A 22,131-nucleotide genomic window follows, 5' to 3' on the forward strand; every position below is an offset into this window, starting at 1 on the left:
CTGTCCTCCCGCGTGGAGGAAGCACGTCTGTCCCGCGCCAGGTGGAACCAGCAGGACGAGGTGCACAACGGGAGTGAGAGCCCGGCCGCTGGTTGGGTATGTGCCTCTGTCGCAAGGTGCCCTCACGTGGGAGCAGCTGGCCTTAACCCCTGCTCACCCAGAGGCCCGGGGACGCCGGGCTCCCGCCCTGCTCACACCGCTGAACCTTGAGCCCCTGGCGTCAGCGCGGGGACTGGGACACGCGGGCAGGTCCTCGGGGAAACCCCCGCCCCCCTTCTCACCATCCTTGAACCCGAGACCGCCAAGCCCCTGCACTTGCCGAGGGACGGTCCACTTCCCACCGGACAGATCTGAGCGCAAATTCCGCCTCTCGGCCCCAGGCTCACCTGCCGGGATTCTGAGGCCAGGAAGGGTCAACCGTTTCCCTGCTGGGTGGCCTTGGGCAAGTCACCGAGCCTTGTCGGTTTCCTCGCCCGAGAAGTGGGGAAAACACGAAGCACCTGCTTCCTAGGGCCGTTTCGAAGGTCGAAGAAATGAATGCATGCTTGTCAAGTGGGCGCCCAGTAGGCCCACACCCTCCAGCCACTACCCACCCACGGGGCGGAAGGACAAGGTTTGGGTGAGTGTAAGACACACGTGGACCTGGAAGGCTCAGCATGCGAAAAAGAACGTAAAACGCGTCGCTATTTTTAATACTGATTCCGTGTTGAAATGACAATACTTCGGATGTACTGGGTTAAACGACATATGTATTTTTTTATTAAAATGTTTTATTTATTTTTGAGACAGAGAGGGTGAGCACGGGAGGGGCAGAGAGAGAGAGAGAGAGAGAGAGAGGGAGGGAGAGGACCAGAGGATCCCAAGCAGGCTCAGCACCGAGAGCGCAGAGCCGGATGTGGGGCTCGAACTCACCAATCGTGAGATCATGACCCCAGGGGGCTGACCTCGGACGCTCAACCGACTGAACCACCCAGGCGCCCCATACTGTTAAAATTCACCTTCCCTGGTCACTTTTTCCCCTTCGAACTGTGATTCCTAGAACATTTAAAACCACACTGAAAGTTTTAAATTTAAATCGGCTTGCACGATGGTCGCATGGGACCGCGCCGGGGCAGGCGCTTAATGCATCCGAACGCATTATCCGTTAAGTCCGTGTTTATCCATCCCGTTCTGTCGTCGTGGTACCAAATCTATATTGTTTCCGAAGGATTTATCAGCACCTGAAACTACCTTGTGTCTTGTGGCCGCTTATCTGCCGTTCCAGACTGTCACCTCATTGAGCTTGGGGATTTTGTGTTTCTCATTCCTGTGTCTCCGTGGCCTGGAACAGCGCCTGGTATACAGTGGGTGCTCAGCAGATAATTTGTGGCAAAAATGAATGAATGAATGAATGAATGAGTGAATTGTAGGATAGACGACGCGTGGAGTCCCCATCTGCAGCACCTGGTGCTGACGGTAATAGCCACCAGGGGGCGCCAGAAACCAGGAAACCGGCCCCAGCCGGGAGCCTCCGTTTCCCAGCCTGTAAAATGGGAACCAAGGAGCAGGGATGTGAGAGGAGGGAGGAGGAGGGTCAGAAGCTGCGTCCCCGCCCCCCCTCCCCAGACCCTCGCCCCTCCTCCCCCTTCCCTGCCCAAGCTCTCCTGCCTCCCACAGCAACACTAGTCTGGGGGTGTTTTATTTATTATTTATTACTTTCGCGTGTTTTCAGTAGTGCGCGCGCTTAACGCGCGCACTCCGAAGGGTCATGCCACCCCACGATCTCACCCTTCCCAGAGGGCCCCGCCGTCTTTCAACCGACTGACGTACACTTCCGCGTGTCTAGAGAAGACCTGTTTTGCTACTTTTTGGTGTTTTCAGTTTTAGTATTGACTTCCTTCCAGGAGAGATTCAGAATCAACCTGAGACTTGATTTTTTTTTTTTTTTCTTTTTAATTTGCTTCTTCGTCCTGATCCTTATCGTTGGCCCGACCCCCGGCCCTTCTCCAGGTGTCTGAACCAGTGGTTTTCAAACTCGGGCATCTGAATCGCCTGGAGTGTCAAGGTGGGGGCGTGGGGGGGGGGTCCTTGAAACCCGGATTGTAGGTCCCGCGGGTGGTGGGTGTGTTGGATACCGGAGGTCTGATGCCCTGGGAACGTCTAACGAGCTCCCAGGTGATGCTGATGCCGAGGCTGCTGGTCCAAGAACCCCTGCTCTTGTCTTCTTTCAAAGCAGATTCAAGATGATTCAGGAGATCTGTCTATGGCGTGTGTCCAAAGAGCTCTTCCTGAGCCTTTTTTTTTTTTTTTTTTTTTTTTGGTTTTAAACGATGGTAAAATGCACGTAACGTAAAATGTGCCACCTTAACCGTCTCTAAGTGCACTGGCACCAGGCACGCTCACGCTGTCGTGCACCCGCCCCCACCACCCGTCTCCAGAACTTTCCATCTCCCCAGACTGAGCCTCTGTCCGCAGGAAGCACGGACTCCCCGCCCCCTGCCCCACCCCTGGCTCCCACCATCCGCTCTCTGTCTCTGTGGACGGACGGGACTCCTCTGGGGACCCCCTGCGAGTGGGGTCACGCGGGACGTGTCCTTCTGTTCTGTGTCCGGCTTCTGTCACCGCGCACAGGGACGTCCAGGCCCATCCATATCGTAACAGGTGTCAGATTGCCTTCTTTTCCAAGGCTGGATAATATTCCAACGTGTGGATGGACACATCGTGTTTCTCCTTCACCTTTGATTCCCTTGAGCCTTTCGAGTCCACCACGGGTTGGCTGTCTTCTAACGGGGCACAGCCAGCTAAGCTGGGGATTCCTTTTGCCACATCCCGAATTCTGTTCTCCATCCCTTCCCTTTCTTGACTTGTGTCCTTGTTTTGATGGAGAACATTTCAGAAACATCTTTGTAACCTCCAGGTGTGACTGTGACCCGCTCCATTTTCCTGATTCCCTATCGTCTCATTGCCAAGCACCCCACACAGTCTCCGGAGTCAGACAGGCTTGGGTGGAAACATCCTAGGTCTGTCCCTCACTAGCTGGGCGCCCAGACTCCCCCACTATCCCCCCCGGCAGAAATCACTAGTCACGAATAAACCTAATAATACCAACGTTTATTATCCCCCGAATCGTGACCTCAGAATTAGTAACCTCCTAGCCATGTCATTAATAAATTCACCATTAAACTTTAATGACGGAGTGAACACAATTATTCTTTTTTGTTTGTTTGTTTTAATGTTTATTTACTTTTGAGAGACAGAGTGTGAGCGGGGGAGGGGCAGAGAGAGAGAGAAAGACACAGAATCTGAAGAGGCTCCAGGCTCCCAGCTGTCAGCACAGAGCCTGACTCGGGGCTTGAGCTCACAAGCTGCGAGATCATGACCCGAGCCGAAGTCAGACGCCCAACGGATTGAGCCACCCAGGCGCCCCTAGTCATTCTTCATACACTGGCACAGCATGGTAATGATTCTTTGTGATTCCAAGCAAGTGGCTTCAGCTTTCTGAGCTCCTGTTTTCTTGTGCGTAAAACGGAAATAACGGTTCCCATCTGGTTGATCAATACTATCAAATATGTATTTTATTCTAGGTGTTCTGTTCTATGTTAGGTACTGGGAACGTATTAGCAGTAAAAAGAAACAAACAAGTAAACAAGAAATAGGTCCCCAACTACGCATCGCATGCAGAGGCTTTAGCGCCCAGCCTGGCTTTTGGTCATGTTGTCACTTATAACTTACTTACCATTATGTTGTACGTGATGTCATACGTTATATATATGATACGTGCATGTTATATGTTGACACTATATACATCATAATAATGTACTTTGTTTAACAATGGTATTGGTATGTCTATCTCAATACCGCATCATTTATACACTGTGCATATAACACAAATCAAACTCATTTATTATGCCATTAGAAGTCCTACTTAGGACAAAGCGTATGCCATAAGTGTCACCTGCAATATGGCGGTAGATACTTGATTAATCGTGGACATGACTCGTGTTTATCACCTGTGAGAGGATTAGGGCAATAGGATTAAGCCGAGGGCAAGCCGCTGCCCTTCCACCCCCCGGGCGCTTGGGGGCGCTCGAGGCGCGGAGACGCACGCGGGCCCACCCCCGAGCCCCGATTGGAGGCGCGCGCGCTGCGCCACGGCGCACGCCGGCCCCGCCTCCGGGCCCGCCCCCCGCTCCCTGGGCCCGGCCCCCTCCCTCCGCCCTCCGGCCGGCGGCGGTTGTTGTTCGGCGGCGGCGGCCGCAGCTCGGGTGCAGCCGCCGGCCGGTCCGCGCGCGCGGCCATGGAGCTGGAGGTGCCGGACGAGGCGGAGAGCGCCGAGGCGGGGGCCGTGACCTCGGAGGCGTCCTGGGCCTCGGAGAGCGGGGCGGCGGCAGGTAACGGTCCCGGACCTCCGTCCTTCCTCGCTCCCCGAGTGGACCCGCCTGGCCTCCCCCCGCCGGGGCCCAGTGGACCCGCCCGAGCGCCGGAGGGGCGGCGGGACCCGCGGCGGCGAGGCCGGAACGTTCCACTCGGGGGCGCTCGCGGGGGGGGATGGGACGCGGGGCTCGGGGGAGGATGGAGCGCCCCGCCTGGGGGGCTCGGGGCGGCGCCGCCCTTCCCCGGGATGCCGGGGGTGGGGGTGGGGGGGGGACCGCGGGGGTGGGTGCGGGGCCCCGTTCTGGGAGGCCGTGGGGGCAGCAGCCCCCTCCGGAGGCGCGCGGGGAAGACGGGTCCTCCCGTCTGGAGGGGGGGCGGTGAGACCACGCTGTGGGTGGGTGCGCCGCCCCCTGCCGAGGGCGCCTGGGGACGGCATCCCACCCAGGCCTGTCGGCGTGTGGGATGGTGGAGTACCTCGGTGCCGGTGAGGGGCCAGGTCTCCTAGGTGGGCATAGCAGGGAGGTGACACTGTCCCAGATGTGCCCCCTCCCCCTTCCTGGACACACTGCTGCGGGGGGGGGGGCCCACCTTGCTGGCATCCGCTTGGGGGATCGCCCCTTCCTTCCACGGGCAGTCACCCCTATGGGCACAGCTTATTGGTGGTGAAGGGCAGGCCCTGCCCGCGTGGACGTGGGGGGTCTTCGAGGCCATCTGGGCCTCCTGACTATCTCATTTCTCTTCGTGGGAGTCACCAGCCCCGGTCTCCGGTGCAGTGGCCATTCATTGCCTTTCTGGGCCTCAGTTTACCTCCTTATCACAGGAGGGTGCTAAGGACGTGGCTTCTCAAAATGCCTTCGGTGCCGCGGCTCTGCAGGCAAGTGTGGGGGGGGCAGAAATAGCCCCCGCCCCAGCCTTCTACCTGGACGCTGGGGGGCGGCTCCTGGTGTGTAGGGCCCCTGCCTCCTCCCTCGGTCTTTAGAACAGCAGGTGGGGGGAGCCCTGTGGCCTGGTCCGGCCCATGGGCTCCCCCCACCTGCTGTTCCCTAACTGCTGCCCAGAGGAATGGCCCCCGCTCCTGCAAGGCTCCCTCTGGGTGGCATTCTCAAGCCTCCAGACAGAAGTTTCCGGATCTGCAGGATCCTCCTCAGGCAGCCCTCACCAGCAGAGGCCCTGCAGACACCCACATGGGCACCCGTCTTCCTTCTCCCCCAGGCCTCCTGAAGCTTCCTTGGCAGGCGGGGTCTGCTGTGTGCGGCGGGGGGGGGGGGGGGGGGGGGGGTCTGGCGAGAGAGCGCCAGGGCCAGCGAGTGTCCCCCTGGTTCTGGAAGGCTCCCACCGCTCCTGTCCCCACTGCCATCTGGAAGCGCTTGGTAGATGACCCGCTTCATTCGACCATCCTGTTGCCTCGCCCTTGGTCTGGGCGGGGACTGGTACCCTGGCTAGCCCTAGACGCGGTTCGGGGACCCAGCGCGCTCCGTTATCAAACCCCTGACCTCCGCTATCAACCCTCTGGCCTGCGCTGGTCAGAGACAAAACAGCCCAAGACTCAGTGACCACAAGAAAGCCGCATAGCAGACGTTTATTTTATCAGGGGCTCCGTGAGCCACTGGGGGGCAGATAAAGCCCCAGGCCCCAGCGGTGGCTGGGTCTGAGCGTGGGGGCCGGGAAGATAAGGGGTCAGCCCCGACTGCCTGTCACCAAAATGCGCAGAAATCTGACTCCCCCAGCGAATCGTTTACTTCCCTCGCTTTAAAATTACAAGCTGCACCTTCCCTTCCGGGCCTGTTTCTCCTGATGTGGGTCCTAAGTTTGGGCAGTAACTCCACACTTTCCCTCCTGCTCAGGGATTAAAGAAGTCCCTAAGTGTCTTTGTGCCAAGATGGTTCCATACCACACCAGGGGTCGTCGCCTCGGCCCTATTGACGTTTGGGCCGGAGAATTCTGTTTTGGAGGCCCCGTCCCGTGTGGGGTGTTGCGCAGAATCCCCGGCCCCGCCCATTCAGTGCCGGGATCTCCCGGGTTGTGATGACCCTAAGCGTCCACACACAGCTCCCGTGTCCCCTGGAGACACAGTCGCCCTGGACGAGAAACCACTGCACCACACCTGCTGTTCCATAACGTGGTTTGCTGTTTGTCCGCGGTAACGTGGATTTCCCCCCATGTGGGTATCAACTTTTCTTCGGAAGGAGGGATACCGTGCGTGGTTTAGGGGGCGCGCGCCCCAGACATACTGCCCGGCCTCCACCCGATCGCGGTGTGGCCTTGAATAACGAGTGCCTTGACTTCTCTGGGCCCCGGTGTCCTCGTCTGTAAAACGGGGTGATACCTACGCCTACTTGGGGCTGGCTGTGAGCCTTACCGGAGTTAGCACGCGTCGGCATGTCGAGAGTGCCCGATGACCGGCAGGGACAGCCCGTTTTAGGCACCAGCCCTTAACGAGTCCGCCCGCCTGCTGCTGAGGCCCATTCTGGCTGTCCCTGGCGTCCACCCTCTGCTGTGAGAAGCAGTGTCGCGGGGAACGTCTTTGAACGTGGCCCCAACTGTGGCGCTTTAACTACTGTCTGGCGGTTGAAGTCCCTGTTCTGGAACGGCTGGGTCATGGCGAGCAGATTGAGAATTCTTATCTGAAGCCTGTTGGCTTTCCAGAAAGGTCTGGCAGGGGCGGAGAGAGACTCTGGCCAGCGTTGCCAGCTCTGAATGTTACGAGCCTCGGTGATTTGGGCCAATCTGATGGAGGGGAAATGGCATCTTGGGGTTTAGAATCTGGTTACTTTAAATGCCCGGCTCCTTGCTCCCAAGGCCTGGTCCAGAAAGGGCCCGATGGGGTTCTCCGCTGGTTTGGGGGGTTTGGATGCATTCACGCGGCCCGTGATCTGCCTGTGGGCTCTTGGCCCGTGCTGCGGTCTGCTGTTCCGAGCCATTTCCCTCCTATCCTTCCTGCTTGCGTGAGAGCACAGAACAGTTGGCTTCGTTCCCAGCACCCCCCCCCCCGCCAGCCCCCTCCCACATCTAATCTGGTGGCAGATTATGCTGGTTTTGTCCTCAAAATGGACCCAGAATCTGCCTACTTCTTGCTCCTCTGCCAGTCCTGGTCTAGCCCCATCATCCGTCACTGGCTTGGTCCCTCGTCTCTTCCCATGCACCCTACAGCTCATTCCAGAAGGCTCCTGTTAAAAACTGAGTTAGGTCCTGCTCGCCTCTGCCCACAGCCCTTTAGGGCTCCCACCTCCCTAGGGGTAAAAGCCCAAGTCCTCCCTGAGGCCCCCAAGGCCCTGCACGACCTGCCCCATCCCCTCCCTCCCATCCCCTTGTCTTCCCCTTGCCCACTCTGCTCCAGCCACCTGGGCCTGGTCCTTGCTGTTCCTCCTAGGCCTGGTCCTGCCCCTGCCCCAGGGCCTTTGCACATGTTGTGCCGTCTGTCTAGAACGTTTGTCCTTTATATCTGTGTCGTTTGCTTCCTTAGTTTTTTCAAGGTTTTGCTCAAATGTCTCCTCAGTGAAGCCTCCCCTGACGGAGGGAGGCCTGAAGGAGAGAGAGAAGACGGCCCACAGGGCCCACAGGGCTGGGCTGGGGCGTTGTCGCCAGAGGCCTCCTCTGTGGTTGTGGGTGAGTGGTCCCTTACCCCTTGTGGCGAGTCGGCTGGAATCTCCCAGTCGGAATTCTGCCCTGGACGCTTCCTGGCGATGTGACGCTTTTACCTCTGACGGTCTGGTCCCCTCCGTGGAGAGAGGCCTGGGAGCCAGAGCCCTTGGTTCACATCCCAGCTGCATCCTTTACCAGCCAGGGACACTCGGCCTCAGCGTCTCCATCTGTGAGACGGGTGCGATGACTGTACCTTTCTCCTAGGGCTGAATCGAGCGGGTTGACTCGTAAGCCCTTAGAGGGGCACCAGGCGTGTGGGCGCGGGGACTTTCCCTCCTCAGATGGGTGCGTGGGTGGAAGAGGCCCCCGTGCTGCACGCCCCTCCCGCGCAGAACCCAGCGCAAGCGGTCGCTTACTTAGTCCTTAGCCCTTGGACGGTGCTGATTAAACATCGTCCAAGCTCCTGCCGTGGGCTCTAGGTGCAGCGAGCCGGGGGCTCCCTCCCTGCTCTCGCGGGCTCTCAGATCGGCGGGGGTCAGGATGACGGTGGCGGGCAAGCAAACCGAGAGGACCGGTCGTCAGCAGACTGCCTTCTGGGCCGAGTCCCACCCAGCACCAGTTTTTGTCGGGCGGGTTTTCTTCGCACACAGCCGTGCCCGCCCACTCACACGCTGCCTGTGACGGCTTTTGGGCTACAGACCTTATGGCCCGCAGAGTCAGAAATGCCCGCGGTCTTGCGCCTTGTGGAAAATGCTGCCATCCCCTGAATGAGTGCGTGCTGGTCAGTGGTGAGCACGCGGAGGGGAAAGAAACCGGTGGCGTTGCGATCGCCAGCGTGGGGCAAGCTGCAGCCGGGGTGGTCGGGGAGGAGTGGCCTAAGTGAGAAAAGCAGCCACGGGAGATGGGTTAGCGGGCAGAGGGATTGGCCTGTGCAAAGGCCCTGAGGCAGGAATGAGCTTGACTCATCTGAGCCACGGAAACAAAGTTCTTGTCGTGGGGGGGCCGAAATGGGCCAGGCCAGTCACGTGGGGCCTTTGGGGGGCGCTGGCGCAGCACTCTGGCTAGTTGGTCGGGAAGGAGCCTCCCGGGACAGGTGCCAGATGAGTGGTGCTGAGTTGTGCTGGAGCCTGGGTGGAGGCCAATGGGGGGGTGAGGGGGGTGAGGGAGCCGAAGAAGCCAGAAGGGATTGGTCTGTGCCCTGGAGCTGGTGGGGGGGGGGGGGGTTCTGGCAGGGTCGGACTGATGTCCTGGGGGCGGGGGGGGGGGGGGGCAAGGCAGGTGGAGTCCCACGGACCCTGGGCGGGGAAGCCCGGGTCTTGGCCTGGGTCTCACGCTGCCTTGGCCGCAGACAGCTGTGCCTCTGAGCAAGTGAAGTCCCTGCCCCCCCAGCCCAGCTCCTCTCAAGATGAGGGCACGGGGGACAGGAATCGGGAGAGGCCCGAGGCCCCCGGGGTGGTGCTCGTTGAACGACAGACAGCTACGCGACATCGGCATTTATCGCCGGGGAGGCCCGGGCTCCGGGAGGGTCTCGGGCTCCCGGGCCTTCCTGCTCGCACCGCCTGCCGCTGTGACTGACACGTGTCCCCACTCGTGACCGGGCAGGTTGAGACCCCCCTGGGGATTGCCTGCTGCCGCCAGCTGGCCGGCAGGGCCTGGAGCCGCGGACTGCCCACCGTGGGGATTACTGACCTGGCGGATTAGCCACAGGGCCCTGCACCTGCTGCCCCACTGAGCCACGCTGGAGGGCTTGGGGTCCGGCCCAGGGCGCCCTAAGTGCTTGAGCCAGAGTGAGCGAAGGCCTTTTGGGGGCCTAGCCTGTGACTTCGGTTGGAAAAAGGAACCCCCGGTGTCTTGTCACAACTGCTTTCTGTCTCGTACGTGTGCCACGCACACGTTTCTTGGCCTTTGTTCTGGATGCGTGGGGTTGCCGCTGAGGGTTTAAGGAGCAGGGTGCTGTTTGGGCATTTGCGTATGAAGGACGCTCTGGGGTGCGCTTGGGCCAGACCGCTTTTCATCGCTCACCCCTTTTGCCACGTTTAATAACGCACGTCTCGGAACTCTCTCTGTTTGATGGGAACCACGGAGCTGCGTCTTTCCCGTATTCGATTGGGCTACCAGTCTTTTTCTTATTGATTTGTGGGAGCTCTTTGTATATCGTGAAAGTTTTTTGGTGTTTTTTTTTTTAAATTGGTGACACAGGCGTAAGTAGTCCTTCCCTGTTTTCTCTCATGATGATAGCTGATCTCGGGCAGGTATCTTTGTATTTATGTGGTCAAGTTTATCCATCTCTCCTTGACGGTTTCTCAGTTTGATGTCACGGGTGGAAATGTGTTCTCCGTCCTGAGGTTCTAATTCTTCTAGTACTAAGGTGGTTTCGCCTTTTTCTAAGCATTTAAAGTCCTGCTCTATTTGGGATGTACCCCCGCGTACGGCGTATGAGGATTTCATTGTTCCACGGTTTTCCAGGGGGCTCGGGGTTGCCCCAGCGGTCTCTGGAAAATCTGCTTCCCTCACCGATTTGAGATGCCCCCTTTATTACATCCCAGATTCCTGCATGCGGCTGGTCTATTTCTGGACTTTCTATTCTGTCCCGCTCATCTGCCTGTCTTCTTGCAGCAGGCGAGCCTGTAACTACGAGTAATAACACGTTTCCTTTAAAAAGCAGCAGCCTGCCCTGTGGTCAGGAGACAGGGAGGACTTGTGTCTTGCCCTCTCTGTTTCTAGGAGGAGGTAACCAACCGTCAATCATTCCAGGTGGTTTTCTGCATTCGCACATACCTTTAATTTTTTTTTTTTTTTAACGTCGTATTTTGAAAACGTTCAAGGCTGCAGAAAAAGTTGCGAGATACTGCGGCAAACACCCCGAGGCTCTTAGCTGAGATTCGCCAGCTGCCAACACGTCTCTCTGAATGGGTGTTATCGCCTGTGTGCGATTTTGCGGGTCCTTTGAGAGTCAGTTGGAAGCCCCTTCGTCCTTAAGTACAGAGGTGGGTTCTCATTATTCGCAGTTCTGTGGAGTTTGGGAATACTGAGGTGCGGCTCCTGGGAAACACGCAGGTCCCCGCGAGCCTCTGGTCCCCACGTTTCCATCGCCAGATCACGTCCGTGTGCAACCTCACACCGTGTGTGCTTCTGCATAAAGACCCTTGTCGGATACATACTGTTGCGTCGTTAGCAGCGACCTCGTGACGAGCAGCGCCAACTCCTGCCGGGTGGAAGCGTGTCTAACACACTTTCTAAGGCGCGTCGCCGTCCTCTGGGCTCAGGAACGCCCGACCACCGCAGCTCTGAGCCTGGGGGCCATTGCAAACGGTGAAAACCACCAACAAACGGCACAAAACGTAAGACCCGCCTCTCGGTAGCCCACAGAAAGGGCCCCCGTCTACAGCACAAGGGGGGAGACAGGAAGCAGACTACGCTCGGCTGGACGCGTGCACGGGAGGTGACAGTTTTCGGTGCCCCGCGTACGTCTCCAGGTGACCGGGAAGGGCTCCCGAGTACCAATTGGGGGCTGCAGTAGCCGGGGGGTGGGTCTGCAGATGCGCAGTCGGAATGGTGAGCAGCTCTGTACCCGCGGACAGACGCCCCCTCCGCCAAGTGCGGAGATCAGGTTCAGGAAGTGTAACATCCGTGCAGAGTCCACAGTCAGGACCCACGTTGTGCTGGTGCGTCCAGAGTTGTCCTGGATGGCGATCTTTGATCCCTCGCTAGGATCCGGGATCACACTTGGAGACCTGGGAGCAGCTGGTCTCCCGGGCCTGACCCCAGCACCGGAACCTTCTGCCTGAGCAGCTGTGAGGGAGCTTCGCCCCTGCTCTCGGCTCCCTCGGGAAGCCCACCTGGTCCCCTCAGGCCTCCGGCCTGGACTTTGGTGGGAGGCCTGTGCCTGGCAGGGCCGTGTGCGCGGCCGTGTTTGTGGCAAGAGTGGTGAAAGTTCTGGAACCTTCTTTCTCTTTCTTTTGAGAGCCGGAGCTTTGGAAAGCCGTCCGCCGGCCTAAGGCCTGCCGAGTTCTGGATTCATGGCCACCCTCCCCCCATCCTTTGCAAGGCTTCCTGTTTACCACTCCGGGAACATTCGCTTTGTGCAGTGAGATCGAGATCGGGCGGGGATGCAGGAGGGGGCAGAACGCGTGGGAGTGGGTCTCAGCCTGGGGCAGGAGGGGTCGGCCGGTGGTCCGGGCTCTGCCCGCCCCCCCCCCCCCCCCCGCCTCCATTCTCAGCTCCCCCAGGCGCACCTTCCCCTGCAGCCACCCCAGACCCTGGCTCTCTGTTCCCCAAAAGCATCCTGTCCTGTTCCCACAGGGCCTTGGCACGTGCTCTCTCCGCCTTAGGATGCCCTCACCCTTGGTTTTCCTCGCTGGGTCCTGTGTTCAGGGTCCGTCCGTGGGGCAGCGCGTGTCGGCGACTCGCTCCCGTTCGGGGCCGAGTGACGTTCCGTGAAGTGGATGGCGATCATCTGTTGACGGACATCTGGGTTGTTCCCACTTTTGGTTACGGGCGGTGTCCATGACGTATGGATGACGGCCGCACTCTCCAGTCCCACCAGCCGTGTGTGAGGGTTCTGACTTCTCCACGTCCTGGACGTCACTTGTCACCGTGTGTCTGCTTGATTCTAGCCGTCCTCGTGGGCGTGAAGTGGTGTCTCGCTGGGGTTTTGATTTGTGTTTCCTGATGGTCAGTGACGCGGAGCATGTGTTCCTGGGCTTGCTGGCCATCTGTACGTCCTCCTGCGGAGAAGTGCGTGTTGAGATCCTTTGCTCATTTTTCGTTTGGGTTCATTTTATTGTTGAATTGTAAGCGCTCTTTATATATGCTACATACAGTTCCCTCATCAGACCTCTGATTGGCAGATACCTTCTCCCATTCTGTCGGTTGCCTCCCCGCTTTCTTGGTGGCGGCCTTTGAAGTGCAAACGTTATTTTTAAGTTTATTTTTTTAGTGATCTCTGTGCCCCACACGGGGCTCGAGCTCACAACCCCGAGATCCAGAGTCGCACACTGTGCTGACTTGAGCTGGCCGGGCGCCCTGCAGAGCAGACGTTTTCATTTTGAGGAAGTCCAGCTCGTGTTTCCTTTGGTGGCTTGGACTAAAGCGGTCACGTCCAAGAAACCACGGCCTGACTCAACGCAATGATTTACTTGTCTTCCCAGAGCTTTATGGTTCCATCCGCTCGGTGGGCTTAGATTTCTGCTGCGTCTCGTGTTCCGAGTGCATACGGTGTGAGGTAGGGCCCGACGTCACTCCTCGTGTGTGGAAACCCGGTTGTCCCAGAGCCGCCGGTCGACACTGAGTCGTCTGGGTGCTCGTCGAAATCAGCCGACCGGGAATGTGCATGTTTGGTTCTGGATTCCCACCGATGTATCCTGGACCATTCCAGGGCGTCCAGACGGGCGTCCCCATCTGTGTGTGCCCGGACCACATTGCCTTGATCACCGAGGCTTTGCAGCCCGTTTTGAAATGGGGAAACGTGAATCTTCCAACTCTGTTCTGCATTTTATGTTTTTTTAAACGTTTGTTTATTTTTGAGAGAGAGGGAGAGAGAGCACGTGTGTGCGAGTGGGGGAGGGGCAGAGGGGGGGACAGAGGATCCGAAGGAGGCTCCGGGCTCTGTGCTGACAGCAGTGACCCCGATGTGGGGCTCAAACTCACAAACCAGGAGACCACGACCTGAGCCAAAGTCAGATGACGCTTCGCCCGACCCACCCAGGCACCCCCCGCACTTTCCCGCATTTTCCATTTTAATGCATTAAGCTTGGCTTGGCTCTTACTTCCTGACCATGTAACTCAGAGCCAGCGTGTTCTCTCACACGCTGTTCGATACCCCATTATACACGCGCTAGTCACCCAGCTCGTTATTGAGCGCTCACTGTATGCCGGGCTCGGAGGGAAGCCCATAGCTGGTGGAGCCCGGAAGGAGCCCAGGCAGAGGCCAGAACCAGGTGGGCGAGGCCTTTGCCCCGGTGACAGGAGCAGCGGGGGTGGCGTGGGTGTTCGTTCGGCCCCCAGATCAGCCTCCAGCCCTGGCCTGGCCTCCAGTCATAGCGGGGGCCAAGATGGATCCCGGGCTTGCCTCCAGGAAGCCGCCAGGCTGGGAAGGCCTGGAGACGGACCCTAAGGTTCACCAGCCCTGTGTGGGTCCCCAGGGTGACAGGAGCAGCAAGGTCCGTCACATCTCTGCACTCTCCTCTCCTCACTCTGTTCCAGCCCCTTGGGCCTCTGTGCTGATTCCCCAACTCTGCAGGCACAGCCCTGCCCCAGGGCCTTTGCCCCGGCTCTTCCTTCGTCCTGGGAGGCCCTGCCCCCTCGAGCATGGCTGGCTCTTCCTGTCCCCTTCCACCCGTGTGCCTGTGGCTCAGGCTGGAGCCCGGCCACCCGGAATCACGTGCATCCGTGCCCACTTTTTCCCGGGGAACCTCAGGCAGGTGACCTGGCTTCTCGGGGCCGTGGCACCCACCTCACCGGGCTGTTGGGCGCATCGGGTGGTGTGGTTCAGACCCAGCGGGCCTCAGCTCTTTGTTGCCGTGCCCACGCGCCTGCTGCTTTCCAGCCGGTCGCTGGGGCCACCGGGGTGTTGGAGTCGGTGGCTCAGTGGTTAGAGACACTAAGCAGGCCGTGCCCCGAGGCTCCTCCTCCAACACTTGCCTCCTGAGCCAAGCCCCTGGTGCCCTGGCCCCAGACCTTGTCGTGACTCCCGCGGTCACCACCAGGGAGGAGGGAGCGGGTCCCGGTGCTGGAGGCACTGCGAAGTGTGGGCACGTGCCTCCCTGGGCTGTAGCGAGTGCTGCCCTCACGGGGCTCCTGGCCTCGAAGGGCGCAGTCACTGGAGGGCCCACAGATTAAATAGGAGGTTTAAACTGACCGGGGGTAGGAGTTATGATGGAGGTGGAGAACGGGTCGGGGAGCCGGCTTCAGCCAGTTGTGCAGGAAGGTCTCGCTGAGGAGGAGACGATCCAGGCCTGAACGGTGAAATGGAGAAGAGTATGCTAGGTAGAGAAGCGAGTGCAAGGGCCCTGGGGCAGGACTGTGCCTGGTGCATGTGAGGAACGGCAAGGAGGTCGCGTGGCGGGAGTGCAGGGAGTGAGGGGAGGCAAAGGGGAGGGGAGGGCAGGGAGGCCATCCGTCTAGACGCCCCCCACCCGCTGTCCTTCTCTGTACTCTCAGGGGCCACGTGGGAACCCCCAGTGTGTCACATCTGTTGCTGTGAACACAGACCCCGAAATGTGGCGGCTTTAAACAACAGCGCACACTTATTACCTCTCGGTGTCTGTGGGTCAGGAGTCCAAGGGTGGCTGGGCGGGGCGGTTCTGGCACAGGGTCTCTGACGAGGTCGCACTCCAGCCTCCTGCCCCATCCGAGGGCTCGACCGGGGCTGGAGGAGCCGGTCCCAAGCTGTTGTCTCAGGTGGCTGCCGGCAGACGGCCTCCGTTCCCGGGGCCACTTGTGTGTCCTCACCGCTCGGCGGCCGCTTCTCCCCGGCTGAGCGGCCCGAGAGCGAGCGAAGGTGGCTGCGTCTGACCTGGTCAGAGGTCGCGGGCCCGCACTTCGGCCGTACCCCGCCAGTCACGCCCACCGGCCGCGGCAGGAGCTGTGGCTACCCGGGGACCAGGCCGGCCGGGGGCCATCCTGAAGGCTGGCCGCCCAGCGGGCAGCTCGCGTGGCTTCAGAGCCTCACTCTGTCACCCGTAGAATGGGGCAGTCGTGGCCCTCGCGGGCCTCACGCAGAGTGACCCTCGAGGTGCGGGAGGTCCCGTGGCAATCCTGGAGCCCGGCCGGGCGTCGGGGGCCTGGTGCCCGCCTGGCTCAGCCTCTGTGCCAGACAGAGCCGTCTCCGGCCCCCTGGGATTCTGGATGCCCAGACCTGCCCTGTCGGGGAGGCTGGCCCCCACTGGGGAGGGAATTACTGGCATTTGCGAGAGTGCCCAGCCTGGCTTCCCACCGTCCGCCTGTCTCCTGGTCGGTGGGCACCTGCCGCGAGTGACGGGAGCAAGAGGCCTCTAGCCTAGAGGCCAAGGGGGCGTCTGGCCGAGCAGCCCTGGGCTGCCTCAGTGGCTCTTGGAATTCAAGTGCAGAATCTGCAGCCCAGCCCTGGCTTCCGGGGAGTAAAAATATATCTGGGAAGAAAACTGGGCCAAGAAACCTCACACGTTGGTCCTGAGACAGCGCGTGATCCTTCATTGGGCACCTGCTGGTGGGTGGGGGGAGGTGGGGGGAGCTCTCTCCGCTCCTGCCCTTCCGTCTGCGGATCTCGCCCATCGGCTGGCCCTTCCCGAGTGGAGGTCTGTGGTTGAGGGTCCAGCGTCGGTCTCCCGGTGTCCCCTCGAGGAGCCCCGATCCCCCACACCTCGGCAGGGTGCCGCTGGCTCCGGGGTGGGGACCCAGGCCTCGGCACGTGACCTGCAGGACAGTCAGGCGCCTACTTGGGGGTGGGGGGGGGCCCCCGCAGGGAGGACAGCAGCACTGGCCGGTGGGGAGACCGAGTCCTCAGGGCCCCCAGGTGCTGCCAGACTTGAAGCTCATCTTCAGTTAGGTTGGGGCTCGGCAGGCTCCTCCCGCGAAGGGCCGGGTGGTCTCTCGGGTGGTCTCTCTCTTAAGCGTTCGATTCTGCTGCGGGAGCGCAAAAGCCACGGCAGAGATTGGTAAATGAGTGGGTGTGGCTTTGTGCCGATAAAACTTTACTTACAAAACAGACGGCAGGCGGGTCTGGTCTGCAGGGCACAGTTTACTGGCCCCTGAGTTGTGTTAACAAATAATCCCTCTCCACATACTGTGTGAGTTAGGCTTCTGTCTCAGCACAAAACATCCTAACACCACTTCTTTGAGCCTCAGTTTCCGCCTCTGAAGAAGAGAGATGAGAGGCATAGGATAGGCCAGGGGGGAAGCCCCGTGGGCCCGTGGCCTTGCTGGGCCTTCCGCCCTGCAGCAGATGTCCAGCTCAGGGAACCTGTGAGAGCCACATTCCCCTCGCTCTTCCCCCGGGGCTCTTGCTCTCAGCCTCCTCCATGCAGCCTTCCAGGGTTTCTCAGCTGATGCCCCGTGCCTGGGAGCTGGTGCGGGGGGGTGGGGGGGGGAGTCACGGAGGGACACAGGGAGAAGTGGCCTGCCCTGCGGGGCTCTGGGAGGAGCCAGGAGACCCCTGAAGGCGGCGCTGTGGCGTGGGTTTCCGTGGGTTTCCGAGGGAGAGGCTGCGAGGAGAGGCCGCACCCACAACCACCAGGCCCCGGGACAGGCTCCGGGAGGGAGGGCGGTCGCGGAGCAGAGGGGAGGTGGGAGGTGGCCCAGGGCCCAGGGCCTGAAGGAGCCCGAACGGTGGAGGACCAGACAGCAGCCCACAGGCTGGGCAGTGGGCGCCCGGTCAGGGGATGGCGAGCCCGGGGCCCCAGCGTCCGAATCTGTGGAAGACGAGCTGTCGCCCTCTGCGCCTCTGATGGTGTGGGTGACCTCAGGCAGAGTGTCCCCCGAGGGCCGGGGACCAGACAGAAGCTGGTGCCGGTGGAGAGAGCCCCCGGCCGGGAGCGCCCGCGCCTAGGGCAGTGCGGGAGTCGGCAGCAAGCAGAGCTCTGCTTCTGGGCCGGGCGGGGGCTCTGCCCTTGGGCCCAGGGACCCGCGTGGGGGTGGGGCTCACACAGGTGACCGGACACCGGTCCGGGACACCGGGCCGGTTGCGTGGGAGCAGCGTTCGGCTTCAGGAGCAGCCGCTCTGCCCGCGGGGTCAGGGAAAGCCACCCAAGGGGAGGAAGCTTCTGGTTGCCGCGAGGGCGGGCCGGCTTGGGCTGCCTTGAGCACACCCGACCGCCAGCCCTTGCGGGCGGAGCGCGTCTGCAGAGACTCGGGAGCCCCTGCCGCAGAGCTACCTTGAACTTGCCTCTGAGACCTCTGGGCCTCAGTCTCCCCGGCTGTAAAGTGGGTCCAGTGGCGGTCGTCTCCCGGGAGTGTTAGGGGGTGGGGGGTGCGGCTTTCGGGGCGCCAGCCCAGTGCTGGGGCGTGTGCGCGCCTGTAGCTGTTTAGTACGAGGAGCTGCAAACAAGACGGAAGTAGACAGGAGAGTACGGCGAAGCTATTTTTATCACGAAATATTTTGTTATTTTTTAATGTTCATTTTTACACATTAAAAATAAAGAGCGAGCAGCAGGGGGGCGGCAGAGAGAGGATCCCGAGCAGGCTGTCAGCACGGAGCCCTACCCGGGATTTGAACTCATGAACCGGGAGATCATGACCTGCACCGGAACCGGGAGTGGGACCCTCGGCCGAGACTGAGCCGCCCAGGCGCCCGATGCGTTGGCGTCTTTTCTGGGCTCCTCGGATCTTCTGTCCCTAAATCTACTTAGACAGAGAACCGGTGTGTCCCCAGAAACGGGGCCCAGCACGCAGGGAATGCTCCCAGAGTTTGGAACGCGCAAGGGAGCAAGTGGTGGACAGAATGCTCTTTGGGAAGCTGGGAATCAGGACAATCTGTAATTCCTTACCTGCCACCATTCACCTTTCCGGGTGGTTCGGGGTGGTAAACGCAAAATCGTGAGAGGAAAAAACTACCCGCGAGGCAGAAAGGGGCTTTCTTAGTCCCGAAGCCTTCGTTTGAGACTTGCCCCCTAGTTCGAGGTTTCAGCCTTTGCCTGAGTCCTGCCCCTGCTGAGGCCCCGATGGTTCCTGGCGCGACGGGGACTTTTGTCCCCCCCCCCCCCACCCCGGCTGTCGGCTGTCGGGGTGAGAGCCGGGATGAGCTTCCCACGTGCCGGGACTGGACGCAGCGCTGGCACGCCCGCTGTGGCCTCTGCTCTACTGGGAAGGAACAGGTCCCTTTGGTGACGTGTGGCCCGAAATCAGTGAACCGGGGGTGTGGTAGAGGGTGGGCAGGGGTGGGGTGGGAAGGGACCGCTCTAGGCAGCGTGTCAGGGGTGGACCCTCCAGGAGGCGATGTTCAGGCTGAGACCATGTGAGTGCCGGCCGCGTGGAGATGCAGGGAGGGAGCCTCCGAGGCCGCGGGCACGGTGACGGTGGCGGCTAAGGCCCCGAGGTGGGACCGTGCCGGCCACAAAGGTGCAAAGGTGCGTTGAGCGAGTGCGTGTGAAACCCACGCCCACTCCTGGGGCCAATCCACCCCAAACGCGAGCTTCTCCAAAGCCTGAAAACCCCCGGCAGCACAGGCCCAGGTTGACCTTTAACCCGCGTTCAGAAAATTGTCAACCGAGGGGCGCCTGGGGGGGCTCAGCGTGTTGAGGGTCGGACCTTTGGTTTCGTTGGGGCCCCACGTCAGGCTCTGCGCTGACAGAGTGGAGCCTGCTTGGGATTCCCCCTCCCTCCCTCCCTCCCTCCCTCTCCCTCTCTCTCTCTCTCTTTCTCTCTCTCTCTGCCCCTCCCCCACCTCTCTCAAAATAAATAGACGTTAAAAAGCAAAATTTTCAACCCTACTGAAAAGTTGAAAGCAGCGGATGGTGGAAGCTCACTTCGTACTGCTTGGATCCCCCCATTGACCTGCTGCTGCGTTTAGTTCACATACTCCCCGCCCCCCATGCCCCCGTCCGCCCCTTCCCCGCGTCCCCTCCCTGCTCGGGGCTTGTAGCGCCCCTGGAGGACGGGGGTCTTCCCCGCGCCTGCTGGTTGGAAAGGGCCAGCTACCGAAGAGATAAAAACTCACGCAAGCGTGGAACCAGGCGGAGCAGGGGGTGGGCGCAGAGGGCACCGACTCCCAGACTCCCCGTTCTCCCCGGCTGGGAGCGCCGTGACCTTGGGTTAGCTGCCGGCCGCCTGCTCTGCTGTGTTTAGTTCTTCTCTTAAAAAAGTTTTTTTTCACGTTTGTTTATTTATCGCGAGAGCGAGAGCGAGTGTACGAGCCAGGGAGGGGCAGAGGGAGAGGGAGAGGGAGAGAGAGAGCGAAATCCCCGCCCCACGTGGGGCTCGAACCCACAAACCCGCGAGATCGTGACCTGAGCCAAAACCAAGAGCCGGCCGTGGGGCGCCTGGGTGGCTCAGTCGGTGAAGCGGATGACTTTGGCTCCGGTCGTGATCTCCCGGTTCGTGGGGTCGAGCCCCGCGTCGGGCTCTGGGCTGACGGCCCGGAGCCTGGAGCCTGCTTCCGATTCTGTGTCTCCCTCTCTCTCTCTCTGCCCCTCCCCTGCTCACGCTGTCTCTCTCTGTCTCTCAAAAATAAATAAACGTTAAAAAAAAAAAAAGAGCTGCTCAGCTGGCTGAGTGGCCCAGGCGCCCCTGCTGCATTTACTTCTTGGGTTTTCTGAAATTTTTTCTCTCCAATCTCCGTTCCTTTTCTTTTTTCTTGTCTTGCCGCACTGGCCGGCGTCCCCACCGCCGTGGTGGCTCTCGGCTCGTACCGTGGTCCCTGCTTCAGTCAGCTGTCGCTGCGTAACAGGCCGCCCGGAGCTTCGAGCCTGAGCGAACAAGTGCGTGTGTGCTCGCGGCTCTGGGGTCTCGCCCGGGGTCGGCGGGCGCCTGCACCCTGGTCCCGCACCTCGGCTGGGGGCCGCCTACCTCCCCGGTGCAGTCGCCAGTGTGGCGGGGACCCCCGCCGGGACCTCGGGGCTCGGGGTTCCCGGAGGGCAGAACCAGAAGCTTCCACCCTTCCCCACGCCATAGGGTTTCTCCGTTGCACCGCACCACTCGGAGCATCATGTGGCTGCAGAGAGCCGGCCGTCTCCACTCAGCCGCGGCCCTTCCGGTTTGGAGAGAGGACTTCCAAGTGTGGCTCGGCCGGCGGGGGGGCTGAGGGTTGGGATTGCCACCCCCCTGCAGAGGTTCCCAGCGTCCCCGCAGGCTGCCCGCAGGGCCCCGCTGCTGAGGCGGCCGCGCAGCGGGAGGCCCAGGGCCACCGGGTCGCTCCGGCCAATCAGGGAAGTGTGTGAGGCCACTTCTTGGCTTCTTGGGGCTGCTGGCCCCGCTGCCTTGTCCTCGCGCCTTCTCGTTTGCCCTGAGTCTCGGGGAGCCGGCACCCGGCCTGGGCACATGCAGCCCTGATCTGGGAAGCGGCCCCACCCTGGAGGCCTCGTGTCCCCCTGCTGCCCTCTCCAGCGCTGACTCCACACTCAGCTCTGACGGTGTCCGTCAGGGGGTGACTGAGCAGACCTGGTCTCTCTGTAGTGGGGGAGACATAACACATGAGCCCCAGGAGCTGCTGGGTGCCTGGAAGACCAAGAAAGCCACGGAGATGAGGAGAGTGACCTCAGAGGGACTGTTTTGGGCAAGGTGGTTGGGGGACACTTCAGAGGGGGTGACATTTGAGCCAGGTCTCAGATGAAGCAAGGGAGCAAACCCAGCAAGGGTCTTGGGAACGGTGTTTCAGGTGAGGGGGGAGCCCAACCGGTGCAAAGGCCCTGGGGCAGGACCTTCCTGTCATGATGGAGAAAAGGTGAGGAGGCTCATGTGGCTGGAGCAGAGTGAGGGGGAGAGAGGGAGAGGCGGAGGGCCGAGGGAGGGAGGACTGGGGGGGGAGGGCACCTTCGTGCAGGGCCTTGGGGACCCAGGGGAGGACTTGGACTTTTCCCCCAGGGAGGTAGGAGTCTTGGAGGGCTGTGGGCACAGGAGGGCGGGACGTGACTCAGGTGCTCACGGGCGCCCTCTGGTGGCCTCCGTGGGGAGACTGGGCTGTGTGGAGGACAGACGGGGGGGACCAGGGTGGAGGGGCTGCGGCGGTCCTGGAGCTGTGGGCCAGGGACAGTGGGCAGATTTGGGGTGGGTTGTAAAGGCACAGGTGGGTGATTGTGCTGAAAGACAGACGGCGAGGCTCCTCCCTGGGTCTTGGGGGCCCACAGTCCTTCCCGAGCTTTTTGTTGCCACATCCAACAGATGTGGAGACGAGTCTCCCCCGAAGCTGAGACGCGGGCAGAGGGGAGAGGAGAGGGTGTCTGTCCGCTCGTCATGGGTCAGTCAACGCACAGGCCCAGCCCTGAGGGAGGACGCCCCCAGCCCCCATGAAGAGGACATACACTGATGTCATTGTTGCCTGGAGGGAAAGGACAGGGTGTGCAGGATGGGGCGGTGGTAACTGGGGTGGGGATAGGGGGACCATCCAGGGCAAAGGCCCTGAGGCCAGCCACTGGAGCAGGGAACAGCTGATAGGAGGTGGGTCCTGCAGGCCAGGAGGAGGGGCTGAACCTGGGCTTTGGCCTGCTTTAGGGGCTGAGAAACAGGCTCAGAGGGAAGCCTCTGAGGGCGTGAGGAGCTCACCTCCTCCCTCCGGAGCCACGGGGT

General features: G+C 60.8%; 1 protein-coding gene across 6 annotated transcripts in view; it reads left to right on the forward strand.

The window, feature by feature from the left end:
* Positions 1-4,191: 4,191 nt before the first annotated feature.
* PIP5K1C (phosphatidylinositol-4-phosphate 5-kinase type 1 gamma) overlaps positions 4,192-22,131 on the forward strand; it is a 49,722-nt gene continuing 31,782 nt past the window's right edge. For 2 of the 6 annotated variants that reach the window (XM_086699511.1, XM_086699512.1), the window contains exon 1: positions 4,192-4,370. In XM_086699511.1, the coding sequence (XP_086555637.1) occupies positions 4,277-4,370 (94 nt within the window). In that variant the 5' untranslated portion in view covers positions 4,192-4,276. The remainder of the gene's footprint in view (positions 4,371-22,131) is intronic. The other 4 variants (XM_086699514.1, XM_086699517.1, XM_086699513.1 and 1 more) reach the window with 3 other exon arrangements.

This window comes from Puma concolor, chromosome A2 (genome assembly GCF_028749965.1).
Source record: "Puma concolor isolate L17-30 chromosome A2, mPumCon1.1.hap2, whole genome shotgun sequence".
NCBI classification, from domain to species: domain Eukaryota; kingdom Metazoa; phylum Chordata; class Mammalia; order Carnivora; family Felidae; genus Puma; species Puma concolor.